Source organism: Numenius arquata, chromosome 3 (assembly GCF_964106895.1).
Source record: "Numenius arquata chromosome 3, bNumArq3.hap1.1, whole genome shotgun sequence".
NCBI classification, from domain to species: Eukaryota; Metazoa; Chordata; class Aves; order Charadriiformes; family Scolopacidae; genus Numenius; species Numenius arquata.
Window position 1 is genome coordinate 60,514,897 of NC_133578.1, and position 16,055 is coordinate 60,530,951.

Consider the following 16,055-nt stretch of genomic DNA (forward strand, 5'->3'; position numbering starts at 1 on the left):
TTTTATGTTTTAGAATAACCTCCTTTTTTAAAAAAGCAAATAAACTGTGAATAGCACTCATGGAGTGCAGCAAATTTTTTTAAGAATCTCCATGGTATACACGAAGACGAATTCTGATCCAGTTTATGAAAAATAAAATCAAAACAAAATAACAACAACCCATTCTTGTCTATCATCCTCAGGAAAAGGTGACCCAGTATATCCTGAAAAGTGTGCTTTAATTTTTTTTTTTTTTTAATTTCATTATTTTAATCAGTGAACTGTGTGTGCACTGTGTTGTGTGTCAATTTCCAGACTTTGAAGACTCATCATTACCACATTATACCATTGTGCAAACGGTGTTCAAGTTGGGGTCAAATCGTACCGCTTTCCCTTCCACAGACTTTGCATTTGTGTCATACATGGGGTTTTCAAAAGCAGCTTGTCCATTATTATTTTCATGTACAGAGCATCCTGTATACTGTGTTTTAGGTGCAGTCCTGTAGAAGAAAGACACAGTATTTGTAACTGCAGTTTTCCTCACTGACTTGATGTGGATTAAGAATCTGAACAGATCTTAGCTCCCAATACCAATTATGGGAGCTAAATATAACACCTCAACATTTTTAAAGTATCTGTGCTAAGAACTAGTATTCTCTTTATCAAAGTTTAAGGGTTTTATGATTCATTTAAAACGGTGTTCACTTAAAAACTTAGTTGACAACCTGAGGTTGGTATTTCCACTTGGATGATCAAATGATAAATAGTTAAGAGTACAACAAAATCTTGTAAAGGTGCAATAATTCCTCAGCAAGATGACTGAGATTTTCGCTTTGGAGACTCCACAAGTTTGTCAAGAATGAATTTATACCTTAAACATTTTCTTTTTCACTAAACAACTGAAAATATCAAAGTTCAATTCCTTGAAAATGTTTCACTGATATTGTTATGCAAAATGCATACTATATTGTAAATCATCAATATAAGACGTAAAGACAAGTGCTTACAGTAAACAGTTAATAGCAAACGGACAAAAAAATTACATGAACAGTTTTTCATAGTCTGAAGCAGTTCAGAAACAAGTGGTACCATTTAAAAACGATGGTACATTTTTTAAACTAATGTTATCCTGCAGAGTTAATACAATTATTGTCGTCAGGCTATCAGACATAAATCACCATTTTGAGAGTTAGTAGGCAATGAATTGTCTTGTCATTAAAGGGATTACATTTTCTTTAGTCATCTAACACTTTAAAGCTATAGGAAAATATTACTTGACACTAAGCCCAAAGAAGTAATACTAGTCTAAATAACATGAACAAAACTGTTGAACTTAAGACTAATGAAATTGAGAAGACTGGTGGCTATGGAACATAATCGCATATGAACTAATAATTTCAGATGCAGAAACAGTCCCATAATGAAATCTCTCAATGACATAATGCTTGCATATACTGGCATGCCAATAAATAGAGCAGACATTAAAATAAATTACTCAAGATATGACTCATAAATCTGTCACATGTAAAAAAAATAATACAGGCAATCTACTGTAAATACAAGCAAAACCTATTCATTATATTATTCCTCATATGCCAATAATTTATAGCATCCATTTTGTTATCATAAAGAGAGAAATTTATAACATTTAAAATAGGTAGGAATGAAAGCATAGCACCATACAAAAACCGATCTCTTAGTCATTATGTAAGACCTTAATGGAGGTAGGAACAATTGTCTACATGCATATTTTTAAAACTTTTTGTGGTTTTAGAGAAAACTTTATTTACACTAGCAAAGACTGAAGGCAATAAAACCACCAAGTTGTACAGGAGTTCTATATATATAATTTGTACTTACCTTTGTTTATAAAGATAAAAGCCAAAACCAGCAAATATAAGGGCAAAGAAAGGCACAAGGATAGCAATGGCCACTGAACTACTATTTGTACCATGTGGTTGATTAGAAGAATTTGAACCCTCAGACATGTTAAGACCTAAAAAGAATAATACGAAAAAATAAGTAATACAATACATGTGTCAGTTACCCCTGGCACATACTACTCCATAAACTTCAGAATTCACTAACACATTGTGATTGGGTCATCATAATATGTTCAGCTGTACACATACAGATGTACGCTGAGACCACCGGGAAAGTAAATGTAGTGTGGTGTACCATAGTCCGGTTAATAAGTGGATGCAAAATGTCAGGACATATACTCTGGTACAATAAATATCTTACTGCATAATTCTGTATGGAATTCAGTTTTTCAATGTTATTAATACATATTAATGTACTGTGTTACAAAAAGTCAAATTTATAATAATGCGTATGTTTTATATTACTGGTTATATTGGTATATTTCAGAAATTAATAAATACTGCATATACAAAAAGCAAACATGATTTCAAGGAAAGGGTAAATCACCTGAAGAGGCAAACTGAAAAATTTCTTGTTGAAGAAGTATCACAGTTCTTACGACAGTATCAGAAAAGTAAACAAAAATATTTTTCATAAAAAGCACAAGAGAATGTTGTTGCCAGAGCTCTGTTACCAGACCTGTCTTCTCCAAGAAAGTATAAATAAAGACTATTAGTTTGGTGTAGAACTGAACATATAAATGCTTATCAAGTAAATAAGCTTTTATTCTTCTTAAGAGGTACATAAAGATTTACTTGCAAATAGTACTTAGCAGTTTCACTCTTCCAGTAAATGTTTAGGTGAAATGTTGATTCAGCACCATGAGCAAGAGATCAGTTTAGCACAGCATTCTATAACATGGGCTTTCTGAATACTTATTAAGATGTGAAATTATATGCATTTTACACATGATCATAGAAAAATATTGCTCTAAATATTACAAATGTATAGCTATTCTAAGCAGTGCACTGCAAGGCATCTGTAAGTCCTTACAACTTCTGACAAAACAGTCTTTGTAAGTACTAGTTAAATGAGATTTTGAAGATGAGTACGTCAGTGTTCTATAAAATATCAATGCTAATAACATCCTACAGATACCCTTATACTACTGGATATAATAAAACAGAATATGGAACAACGAACTGGCAAGAACTTAAGAATTTGCTGAATACCTAATCTTTGAAGTCCAAATTGTCCATAATCTTTACCCTGGATGAATCCTTGAAAAACATATGTTGCTCCATCAGGTTCAGCAGAAACCTGTAAACAAAAAGTACTCTGAATTAAATGGGGAAAAGTTTGTTACAGGTATCTATTTGGAAGAGAGGTATCCTAATATACTTGACTAGTAGCTGTTATACCCCATTAAAAACAACCTCTCTTTTCTAGGAAATATATAAAGTTCAGAAGAAAAGACAGAACTCTTAAAGGCTCACCTTACATTGCAGTTTATGGTCACATATACTACCTTATACCACATTTAATTGTATTTAAACCATTTTAAAACCTATAAAAAAATAAAAGTTTCTGGCAATTCAAGATCTCAGTATTTCTAAGCATCTTACATACTTCCTAATCATACTTCCTAATTATGTAATTTGATTAGGAAGTAGATGGCAAAAATTATATTGTAGATAATCCTAAAGATGCAAGTACCGAGGTTTTAATAATTACTTTAAAAATAAATAAAAAGACCTGGCGTTCAACTGACATTCCCTTTGTTCTTTCTCAGTGCTTATTCCAATAATTACAGCTGTAGATCAGAAGAATACTGAATGATGTTTTGGTAAAAGAGAAAAAAATGCTAGTATAACCTGAAAGACTTGCGTGAGGGAGGAAAGGCTTGTAATCCCATGAATATTTGCCTTATTAGGATAAGTACATTCTAAACTAATACATTGCACATTGTGTTCAAATTTACAGGTACTTGCTTCCCAGCATAGTTATTAGGTTTAAATTCAGTGGTCCTGAGGCAGGTTCCTTCAAGATTTTCCCTTAAGCTTCCCTTTCTCAAGGTAATAGTGTGTCTTCAGCAATGACCTGAAGCTAAGTTTTCACTGACAAAAGGAAGCATTCTCAGGAGAATTTCTTACTTTGGGGTAAAGCAGCCCTTTTGAGCTATTCCAAGATATATATATAAAAAAAAAAAAGAAAATGGTCAAATAAGAACAGTATGTAAATAGCATATGGAATGTAGGGATTGTACTAGGTACTTTTGTACATTTAGAAGTTTGAAAGTAAATTTCTTAATTTCTTGGTTTTACCATAATTTTTTCGTCTCAGGATCATGCTTATGAAGCCTAAAGTTTTTTAAAACCAAGGAGGTAAAGCCCTTTTACCAGTATATTTATTGTTTAAGTGGTTTAGGATGTTTTGCTTTGGTTTTGCATCTTTTTAAGAAATTATTATTGAAGTAGTGCCACAAGTTATGCAAATACAAATTTATGCATACGCTTCAATGTACACCTCTTCTTTTGGCATGTGCACCCATATTGGTGTCCCTGTAGTGTTTTACCAGTAAGCGAAACATAAGAAAATAGACAGATTCCTTGAAAAATGAGACAGTGTAATAGGGATGTATAGGAGTTCATCATAATCCAAATTATTTTAGGCCCTTCTTTTTCTGAAAAATCTGCTCTCTTGTCTAGCAAATAAAGTGTCTCAGGCCCGCAATACACTCAACTTTTTCCAGCCTTAGCATTATCTTGGATGATACTTGTTTTTCCTGTCTGTTCTCTGAAGAGATGTCCTTTTCGTGGCTTAAACACATCCCAGACACCTGGGCTGTTACTTCTTCTTTTTACCCCTCTCCTTCACTTCTCCTCCTCTCAGTTATGTGCTCTCTTCTCCCTTTTAAAGAATAAGCTCAGCCCCAGAACCTCCGAGGGGCTTAATGATTAATTGGAGCAATCTATTTTGTTTTCCCCATTCACGTAAGAGTTCAGCTTTTCATAGTATTTCTAAAAATATCACCAAAAAGTAATGATAAAATTTGCTATTATATTAATATTATATATTATAATTTATTATAAATTGATATTATATTATCATAATAAAATTTCTCAATATATTGGAATAAAAAAGACTGGTCTCCTATCTCTTACAATAAAATCTTAATTTCATTTAATTGCTTACAAGATTCCACTTGATAAGTCTCAGGATTTTTTGGCTGTAGAACACTAGCATGACTTAAATAAAACAAACAAACTTTCTCTCTCTTTTGTAGCAGAAATATACTCACAAAACCATCCATAGCCCATTTTTCCTCTTTCAACTTGCTCACAGTTGTATGGGAGGGTGCTTTAATGAGATATATGTGGAGCATTAGCCGAGCTTCCTGGCTTTTATACACTCCTGTAGAATAAAGTTTTAAAAATATATATTTGTATTGAGTAGAGAAATAATTTAATCTTTAAGAATAAGCATTTAATCTCTTGCCTTAAAAAGGGAAAGCAGGAAGAATAGGTAGCATTGTTACCAAAATTTTAGTGAGGCACATTCTTTTGTGAAATTATTTCAGTTGTCATAGAATTTCAATAGAAACTGGTTATAGCTTAAGCTGTAGAGAGATCAGAAGGGAAACCCTATACACACAGTTGTTATTTAACAGTTATGGTAACCAACCTTAGACAGAACAGCCAGTAATCTGATTTGAGATGAAAAATACTGTTCTGAATCAGGCAGAGTGTATTTGAACATCGCATCCCCACTTTCAATATTTGTAACTTAGTCATGAGGTAAATAAGGTGATAATAGGAAAATCCACATAGAAATTATTTTCCAAAAGCTGGTTCTAAATTAAAAATTCTAAATTTGAAAATATCTTAAAAAATTGAATTGTTCTTCATCAGTCAATATTACAATACAGTTTCTTCCAGAAAACAAGATTTATATATAACCTTATTTACTTTGTAGGCATAATTTATTGACTCATTTTCATTCCTACAGAAGAAATGTTTAGAACCCAAATAACTTTAGTTGTTAATTTAGAAAATGAAATAAAATAGTACAACATGCTTAGTGATTCAATATTCCGTTATGAAGACAATGTTTAATAGTGAAAATACAGTCAAGATTTTTCTCCCACATTTTTAACCATTGTTATCAATTAATGGTTTAAAACTTCAGATTTTAAATTGAAGAGTTCTCTAGTATTATCATTTCCTTTCTGGCAAATCACTGAAATTACTGTTCATTTCATATGAAATCTTCTATTTGTAGAATCACGCAAGGATATATTGCACTTCACATGAATAAAAGCTAATGATGACTAAAACTTAAACAGTAACAAAACTAAAAACAAAACCAAGGAAAAGAAAAAAAGTACAAACCCAGACAATTATACTTCCACCTCCGGAAAAATCCACCAAATTGAAATTAAAATTCACTGAATTTTTGACTCAATACATCATAGAACAGACTTCATACTGTAAATGATTTAAACACTGGCTTTCGTCCCTCCTTTTTTTTTTTTTTTTAAATTTTTACTTATTAACAGATGTGGATGACTTCAGACTAGATTTAGTTAGTGTGTGTTAGCTACACATTAACTAAACTAGATCTCTTTTTATTGACTGAAAACTCAAGTAACATAGCAGTACCCTTAATTTTGGTCATTTACCATTTTTATGTTCATCTGAAGAATTGGAGACAGCACTGAGATATAGAAGGAACTGGCTCTCTGCATTGGATTTTCATGACAAGGTTTTGGTAGCAGGGGAGCTGCAGGGGAGGCTTCTGTGAGAAGCTTCTAGAAGCTTCCTCTATGTCTGACAGAGCCGATGCCAGCTGGCTCCAAGATGGACCTGGCCAAGGCTGAGCCAATCAGCAACAGTGGTACCCCAGGCCCCCCATCACAATGTATTTAAGAAGGAGGAGGGGGCGGAACCTGTGCAACAACAGCAGCAGTAAGAAGGGAGGAGTGAGAATATGTGAGAGAAACAACTCTGCAGACACCAAGGTCAGTCAAGAAGGAGGGGGAGAAGGTGTTCCAGGCACCAGAGCAGAGATTCTCCTACAGCCCATGGTGAAGACCATGGTGAGGCAGGCTTTCCTCCTGCACCCCGTGGAGGTTAACAGTGGAGCAGATATCCACCTGCAGCCCATGGAGGACCCCACTCCAGAGCACGTGGATGCCCAAAGAAGGCTGTGACCCTGTGGGAAGCTCCCACTGAAGCAGGCTCCTGGCAGGACCCGTGGAGAGAGAAGCCTATGCTAGAGCAGGTTTGGTGGCATGACTTGTGACCCTGTTGGAGACCTATGCTAGAGCAGGCCATTCCTGAAGGACTGTACTCTGTGGAAAGGATGTGTGGAAAGGACCCCTGTTGGAGCAGTTCATGAAGGACTGCAGCCCATGGGAAGGACCCGTATTGCAGGAGTTTGTGGAGGACTGTCTCCTGTGGGTGGGATCACATGCTCAGATATATCTCAACTAAGAAAAGACATTTAAGTTTGTCCTCTCCTTTAGTTTATTCACTCTAGGCCTTCACTACAGACTACGGTGAGGTAGGCATCTCAAAAGTTCAATTCAGGTTAAGATGTAAACTTCTTAGCTCTCTTTAGAAGCTGCTGTAAGGGACAGGGCAATGATATTCCTAATTCATGTTTCTCATTTACATGCCTAAATTTACAGACCAAAGACCTTTTCCACATTAAGCATAGGTGATTGTTCTATAGGAGGTATCACTGTATATAAATCATTTCTGGGCTAACAAGCAGACTTAGTTTCATGTTAACACTGCACTGAACTCGAATGTGCCTTGATAATACAGGGTTTATTCTGTTGTCTTCAGGACTAAGTTAACATCACACAGTTCAGTCACTTCAAGAGCTTAGACAGTGTACATCTAGAAATCATTTGGAATTTGGGAAAAAAAAAAAAAATCTGCCGTGGATGTACCATATAAATGTACATTAGGAAATACTTTCATGAGGCTGAAGGCTGTGGTGTGTGCACATGGGCATCAACATTATGTTCATGCAGTCAAACGAGCATAGAGAAAAATTTTCCCACAGACCAAAGCACCACTGTTCTCTGCTAATTTACAATGGTGGATTCACAAGTGTTTCTTGGTGAAAGGCTGATGTGCTTCTTCAGGGCTGGCAACTGGTTTCCTAGTGTACAAGAGAGTGTTTAATCTCAACCAAATAAACAAGTAAAAGCTGTATCTTTCTCCTCTCTTAATCCCTATAATAGCATTGCTATTTTCACTCATGCTAACCTGATCAAAAGAATATCCCCATTTCTAACCTGTGACAGACTTGTATACTATAATTACAGCAAGCACAGGTGTCAAAATAAAAAGAAGAAAAAAAAAGATGCAGCAAATGATGGAATGCAAAATAGTAAGTGCTGCACGGGGAGATAAATACTTTTCACTTCAGAAACCTACTAGTTAAGTATATGAGAAATCAGCTTTCTAGCACCTAAATGTCTTTTTTGATCCATCCCTACTACTCTGGCCCTAAGATACTCTTTCAATACACAAGATCTCAGTTTTCTATCTGCAAAATAGGGAAAGAAAATAATATTTGCTACCTAAGGATGTGTGCAATGCCTGTATGTAGAGAAAAAAAAATGGACATTTGTAACCACTTTTGTGTCGAATTGAGAGAACCTTTTTATTTGGAGGAGGAGGCTGTTTGAATGAGAAAATATAGCTTTTACTGATCAAAAAAATATGAAATACTACATCTGCTGCATCTAATACCCTCATAGAAATTACATGATGTCTGCTTAGTTTCAGCCATATGATAGAATAAGTTCACACGGACAGTCAAGACAAACACAGTTACCAGTCAGAGAATATTTTATGAAACATTCAGTCCCTTTACGGCCTCTCAAGTGCAACTTTTCAAAGAACACCTACAAAATACCTTCAACAGACAAACCTAATGACAAAAATTCACCCCTCTACTACGTACTAGAAACTAAGCTCAACAGAGACATGGATTCTTTGGTGCATTACATTCTTCTTGTAGACGACCCCTTTCAGAAACGTATGGACTGAATTTTCCCCTCTCTTTTTTTTGAATAGTTTAATGTTCTGTCACTTCTGTACTTGCTAACACCTCTGGGATAAAGAGTGATGTTAAACTACTTCAGAGAAAGGGATCCTTAAGTGATGAACAAGATTAAAACCAGGGGTGTCTAGCCTATACATAAGTTCAATTTTAAGGCCTCTTCAGTCCTTGCAAAAAGGGTTGTAGACAGACGATGAAGTTTCAAGAAACTAAGTTTTGAGTGATAATATTGATTTCAGGTGTTTCTTTTATGCTTATTCACACCTCTGTGCTATAGCCTGCCGCTACTGTGGTGTAATGGGCCCACTGTCTGTCTGTGTGAAATGTCTCAATCAAGGGACTGACAAGAGTTTGAAAAACAAACAAAAACTATAACCTAAATATTTCTTGCAGGACTTTTGTTTGCTTGCTTGTCAAGCCATATCTGTAGTTTCTGCTGATGGCTCAACAGTGTAGAGAACTCAGCTGGTCTAACAAGTGTAATCTCTCCATTAAGTATCTCTGTCTTTCTAAGTCAACACATATCAATCTCATCATATTACTTATTAGTTATTAATAGGCTATTGTAGGGAAATTGTAAAATTAAGAATTAAAGGAAAATCTCAGGAACAGTACTTTAAGTTTATTTATAATATTTAAGGAAGAAGCATGAGAATTAGAATGATTCTGTCACTTCTCATTGACTAAGAACCTGGGAAATTAAAAAAGGGTAGAGAAGGAAAAGGTGTAAATATCTCTACCTTTGAAGAGGAACTGAACTAGAATAAAAATGTCTTTGATAAACTAAGAAAGTTTTCAGAAGATGTTAAATGTTTAAGTGTTATGTATAAAGTTACAGGGAACCAATGTATATACAGCAGAAAAAAAATTAAATGGAAATTACTTTTTCTTATCCCATACCTGATAGAAGCAATTCCATATTGCTGTTTGTAAGTGTCGCATTTACTCTTCCTGAAGTTGCATTGAAACTGGTGACTGTCAAAGTCATGGGCTGTTTCTTGCTTTTGTAATTGTAAGATCCTTTCCATATATAATTTTGGGCAAATACATCATCAGGAACTATATAAACATCAAACGTATTTCAATACATTTTGCAATATTTAGTACTTATTAAGTCAAGAATCCAAGAAAATATATGATATATATTAGCATTTTTTCTACCCTCTCTATTTTTAAGTCCATTAGGCAAATTTTCACACATAAAACATAGAAACCTGGCATGAATATTTATGAAAAAAATATATTTGTACTGAAGAACACAACTACAACTGTACCTTCATTTGCTCCTTTCTCAAATATGTACATGTCCTAAAATTAAACAAATTTCACAAAATCTAATTTAACAGCTGTAACCAAAAGACCAGGTTCCTCTCACTGCAGAATCTTTTATATCCCAGCACAGACAGGAAGGGATTCAGCTAGGATTAATTTTTGCAGAAATTAATATCAATTTATCTATCAAAATTTTTATAAGCATATTTAAATGACATTAAAAGATTATAAACATGTTTTTATTACCTAGTCACTTTTTCTAATGAAAAATTTATATGACATTTTGTCTTGTCTTCAAATGCTTAACAGGATGAGCTTCACCAGGAGAAAAAAAATTCCCCTGATTTAAAATTAAAAACAGATCATAGAATGCAGGGAGAATAAATATGCTAGATTTATACCTTTACATTTGAAATTTAGCATTATCCAACTGTATAATGATTAATTTAAGTTATTCCAGCAACAGTATGGTTTAAAAAAAAAAAAAAAAGTTACCTATGCAGTAAAACCAGATATGTGTAAATCTTTAAAATCTTAACATGAGATAGCATTTAAACAATTAAATTGAAGGTGACTTAGGATTGGTTTACTACACTTTCCAAAGGAAATTTATCCAACTTAGCCCTATAACAAATAATCACTATTTGAAATCAACGCTTTCATGTTATTTGGAGTCACTCACACAGAATTTAAAACTCTGTTTTGTGTGTGTGTTGGCATCTCAAATAAACACAGAAGAATGCTTGCCCCATTCTCTCTCAGTTTATCCTAAAATTCAAGAATGGGGCACACTGGAATACCCAACAGTCTTCCTTCATGATTTATTTTATGGGTCACAGAGACAGGTTTCCTTCCCCGTGGAGGGAGCTTTCCTAGTTTTTTGTTTGTGTATGTATAGGTATATATGCATATATTTTTTGACAAATAAACACATAAAAACAAAACACCTAGATATTGGCCTGAAAACTGCATGCAAGGAAACTACATGGTGCAAACAGCTTGATGCTTTTGATTTGTGATCTGCCTGAAATTTATTTCCCTACTTTCAGGAAAACTATCTTTATGTACTTTATTTACAACTAATTGGGATTGTACAAAATGCTCCTGAATGAAAAATCTGGTAATATGACTACCATGCAGTACATCATTGACAAACACAGTTTTGAAGTAGTGTGCAACCTGTTTTTTTATTAAAAAAAAAGAAAACAACAACAACAAAAAAGTCCCACAACCCACCCACCCCCCAAACCCTGTATGCTAAGGAATTGTTTTTAAATCTTTATTCCTTATTGGCAGACATGTAATAGGGTTATAGTCAAAGGCTCATTTTAGTTAAGGAGATTTCTCTCTTCAAAAAGTCCGCAGCGGACAGAGAAAGGTCTCTCTTGGATCTAGTCAGGACATCCAAAGATAGTCTCCTTTAGCAAATCAGTTAAAACTGGACTTGTCTTTAACCACAGTTAGAGAGATCACCTTCTCTAGGCTAAAGCTAGCTTTTTTGAAGGCTAAGTTGAAGGCTAATGCTGAAGTATTTGGGTAAAGCAATTTAAATTAGCAATATGTAAAAGATGTGTAAGACTGAAAAAAAACTGTGAAACAACATGTTTTTAAACTATTTCTGGGTGAGTAATATAGTTTCTGAATGGGCAAATTGCATAAGATCTTACACAGAACACGGTGATTTCAGTGAAACCAATAAAACTCTCATCACATAACAATTAGAAACTGTATATGGATATTAATAATACCATATAGTCTTGACAGACAAACATTGGGGACTAATTTAATTAATGATGGGTTTGTTCTGTTAATGTAATGCCTAATCTAATACCCTTTATTCATTCTAAGCCGTTCAGTGCAGTCTCACTAAGTCAATTCTCATTGTCTTTTCTACAGAAATTGTTTAAAGCTATATGTAACTCAAAGTACTTACCACTTAGCTTGGGACTTGGTGTTCCCAAAGCTGGTCTGGGGTCCTTCACTAATATTTTGGAACCAGCTGTTAGAAAGAATGAATGAAAAAAAAAGACAAATAGCAAATACGTTACTCAGAAACTAGGAAAATAATTTCCATAACGAAATTCTTTTGTTACAAAGGATATAAGATGGTGTTTCAAACTAAAATACAAATGAGATTTCAGTCAGTATCAAGCCTTAGTATCACAGAACCACATGCCCACAGATTTCTTCTGTTGCTGTGTTTTCTCCTGTCAGTCACCTGGATGCTACCAAGTCACTTGCAACACCCAGACAGTGTAGACTTTCACTTCAGAATCCATATTTCAGAATTCACAATCCTGGACTACGCACCTAATATGTAAGATGTCTTCTATTATGTCATCTAAGGCAAGTTGTTACGTCATTTAAATCGGGACTGACACAAAATAGCACTGTGAATAGTGCTTTGACTGGAAGCAATGTAACACCAAACAGTGAAGAAATACATATCAAGGGTGTTTTAAATCATGTTCTTCTCCAGGACTTAATTATTGTCAGCAGTACTGAGTGAGACTTGTGTTGAAGACTGAAAATCCAAATATGCATGCTTAATCTCTTAACAATGGAGGAGAAGGTCACTGTTTCTTTAAAGAATAGCAACAGAAAGAAAGAAATGAGGTTGTCCACAGTATTGCCAACTGCTCAAATGCTTTGAGCACTGGAAGTTGGAGAATTTCATTTCTTCTCTGCTTAGAGCGAGAACTCTCCCACCACTGAAGATGATGAACCAAATGCAATGGGACAGCATCACTTCCTGCAGCTGAAGCTATTTTATTCTGCAGAAACTAATTTGGATTCACTGGGCTATAAAGAAGACACATAATTCTGTCTCCTGATGTAGAATACTCTCATGCAGCACTAGGCTCCATTCCTGGCTCCAGTGGTTATTTCAGTATTTGTATTTTGGATCTTGGCATTGAACCCAGGCCTTTTCTCTAAAAAACAAAAAGGCATGCTAAAAAAAAATAGACAAGAAAAGCAACTTCCTTCTCCTTGAGTGGAGTATTTTTCTGGATAAAAAGGAAACTTTAGCAAAAAGCACTGGGAATATTTTTCTTGAGAATAACTTTTAGCTTATTACAGAAGGTATATAGATTAAAACTGGCAAGATAAAAGGGCAGGGGTTGGAATTCAACCGTAAGTTCTTATGGCCTGTTACTACTGGTTGATTAATCTCTATTTCCTCTCTGTTTTGAAAGAAACTTACTGAACTTCACTGAACATGGTTGACCTGGAGAGTGTGCTTCAACAGCATATGATTTTGACCATATCAAGCTCAGGTTAGAAATATCTGGATCATGCTTTCCAAAGGGCTATAGTATAAAAAGCTGATGAGTCAATCAGCCTTGTCAAGGTGGATACATTTCAAGTCAAGTTCAGAACTCAAATTTTAAATATGAAATAAAATTTAAATACAAATTTTAAATACAAACCCCAAACTAAAACAAGTTACCTATGAAATTTAATTTTCTAGGTCCAGATGTTTGCTGACTAGGACTTCCAAGATTGCAGTTTTGTATTTAAAGGACCAAATTGTGGTTTGATTCCCCTACAGATCCTTTTAGAGCTCTCAACTCCAAATATTTTATTCCTTTACATCCATTTCCAAGTTATTACTCTGAAGTTCACAATCACAGGTGAAAAATTTAACCTGCTCCTCTCCCTTCCACAGGAGAGAGGTGTTTCAACCGTCTCTAATAAGTAAAATTGAAAACACTTAAAAGATATTTTACTTCACCCTCAGTAAGTTTACAGATGATACCAAGTTAGGTGTGAGCGTCGACCTACTTGAGGGTAGAAAGGCTTTGCAGAGGGATCTGGACAGGCTGAATCAGTGAGCCAAGGCCAACGGGATGAGATTCAACAAGGCCAAGTGCCGGGTCCTGCACTTGGGTCACAACAACCCCAGGCAGCGCTACAGGCTTGGGGAAGAGTGGCTGGAGAGCTGCCTGGCAGAAAAGGACCTGGGGGTGTTGGTCAACTGTCGGCTGAATGTGAGCCAGCAGTGTGCCCAGGTGGCCAAGAAGGCCAACAGCATCCTGGCCTGTATCAGGAACAGCATGGTGAGTAGGACTTGGGAGGTGATTGTCCCCCTGTACTCAGTGCTGGTGAGGCCCCACCCCGAGTACTGTGTCCGCTTTTGGGCCCCTTACCACAAAAAAGACATTGAGGTGCTGGAGCAGGTCAGAGAAGGGCAACGAAGCTGGTGAGGGGTCTAGAGAGTAAGTCTTATGAGGAGAGGCTGAGGGAGTTGGGGTTATTCAGCCTAGAGAAAAGGTGGCTGAGGGGAGACTTTATCGCTCTCTACAACTACCTGAAAGGAGATTGTAGAGAGGCAGGGGTTAGTCTCTTCTCCCAAGTCACAGGCGATAGGTCAAGAGGAAATGGCCTCAAGTTGTGCCAGGGGAGGTTTAGATTGGATATTAGGAAAAATTTTTACATTGAAAGGGTTATTAAGCATTGGAATGGGCTGCCCAGGGAAGTGGTTGAGGCACCAACCCTGGAGGTATTTAAAAGAAGGGTTGACATAGTACTTAGTGACATGATTTAGTGATGTGGCTTGATGTGGCTTTTTGTTTTGTTTTTTTGGTTTTTTTTTGTTTTTTTTTTAACCATAAATTAGGTTCATGTTTGGACTAGATGATCTTAAAGGTCCCTTCTAATCTAGACAATTCTATGATTCTACTTTATCTAATGCGAGTTAATACTTTACAATATGTTGCTCACTCCTAACTTTCTCCACTGCTAAAAAGCAAGAAGAAAGACCTCTGATACTGAAAATTTTGCATTTCTGTGACATTTTCTCAGGACACTGTGAAACTAAGTTATATGACAAGTTAGATATGCTGCTCATAGTTACCACTTAATAATTAAAAAAAATAATCTCATAACGGTTCTTTATTATCAGAAAAGACAGCTAATAGAACTTGTTTCAATGTCATCAGCAGAAAATTCTTGGATCAAAATACAATCCCTGAATCACATTTGGCCTGCCATAACACTTCCTGAGTACTGAACAAGTCATAAGCTTCCTGGCAGCTTGCTTTCCAACACTTTCCCAAAGCTCTGGTCTGTTTTCCCCCAGTACTTCCCTGGCATGTAATGCCAGGACACCTGTTTTTTAGTGATACAAAATACTCATTTCCTGTTTCCCTTCCAAGTAGCAGTGTTTGGCTATACAGCCTTTGAACGCCTCTGTAAGAGCACTAGGGATAACCACATCTGAAACATTACGTATCAGTAATCTGAAAAGTGCCTTAATTATTCAGGAAATAGGATTCCAAACAGTTGCTATACTTGAGGATGTTTCTTATCTCACATGAAAAATACCATTTTCACCATGATTTTGCCGTGATATTTTTCATGCCCTTTCAGTGAAGAATTTCATCCTAGTACCCAGCCTAAACGTCCCCTGGTGCAACTTGAGGCAATTTCCTCTTCTCCTATTGGTTGCCACTTGGGAAAAGAGACCAAGCCCCACCTCACTACAACCTCCTTTCAGACAGAGAGAGTGATAAGGTCTCCCCTCAGCCTACTTTTCTCCAGGCTAAACAACCCCACTTGCTTGACCCGCTCCTCTTAAGACTTGTTCTCGAGACCCCTCACCAGCTTCATTCCCCTTCTCTGAATACACTCCAGCACCTCAATGTCCATCCTGTAGTGAGGGGCCCAAAACTGACTACAGGATTCAAGGTGCAGCCTCACCAGGGATGAGTACAGGAGGACGATCACTTCCCTAGTCTACTTACCACACCATTCCTGATACAGGCCAGGATGCTGTTGGCCTTCTTGGCCACCTGGGCACACTGCTGGCTCATATTCAGCCAGCTGTCAACCCCCAGGTCCTTTTCTTCCAGGCA

The 16,055-nt window shown here is 35.9% G+C and overlaps 1 protein-coding gene across 3 annotated transcripts in view; it reads right to left on the reverse strand.

The window, feature by feature from the left end:
• Positions 1-319: 319 nt before the first annotated feature.
• CSMD3 (CUB and Sushi multiple domains 3) overlaps positions 320-16,055 on the reverse strand; it is a 654,503-nt gene continuing 638,767 nt past the window's right edge. For all 3 annotated transcript variants that reach the window (XM_074145167.1, XM_074145166.1, XM_074145165.1), the window contains 6 exons: positions 12,131-12,196; positions 9,826-9,984; positions 5,144-5,256; positions 3,075-3,162; positions 1,840-1,975; positions 320-479 (listed from right to left, as the gene is read on the reverse strand). In XM_074145167.1, coding sequence (XP_074001268.1) covers positions 320-479; positions 1,840-1,975; positions 3,075-3,162; positions 5,144-5,256; positions 9,826-9,984; positions 12,131-12,196 — 722 coding nt within the window. The remainder of the gene's footprint in view (positions 480-1,839; positions 1,976-3,074; positions 3,163-5,143; positions 5,257-9,825; positions 9,985-12,130; positions 12,197-16,055) is intronic.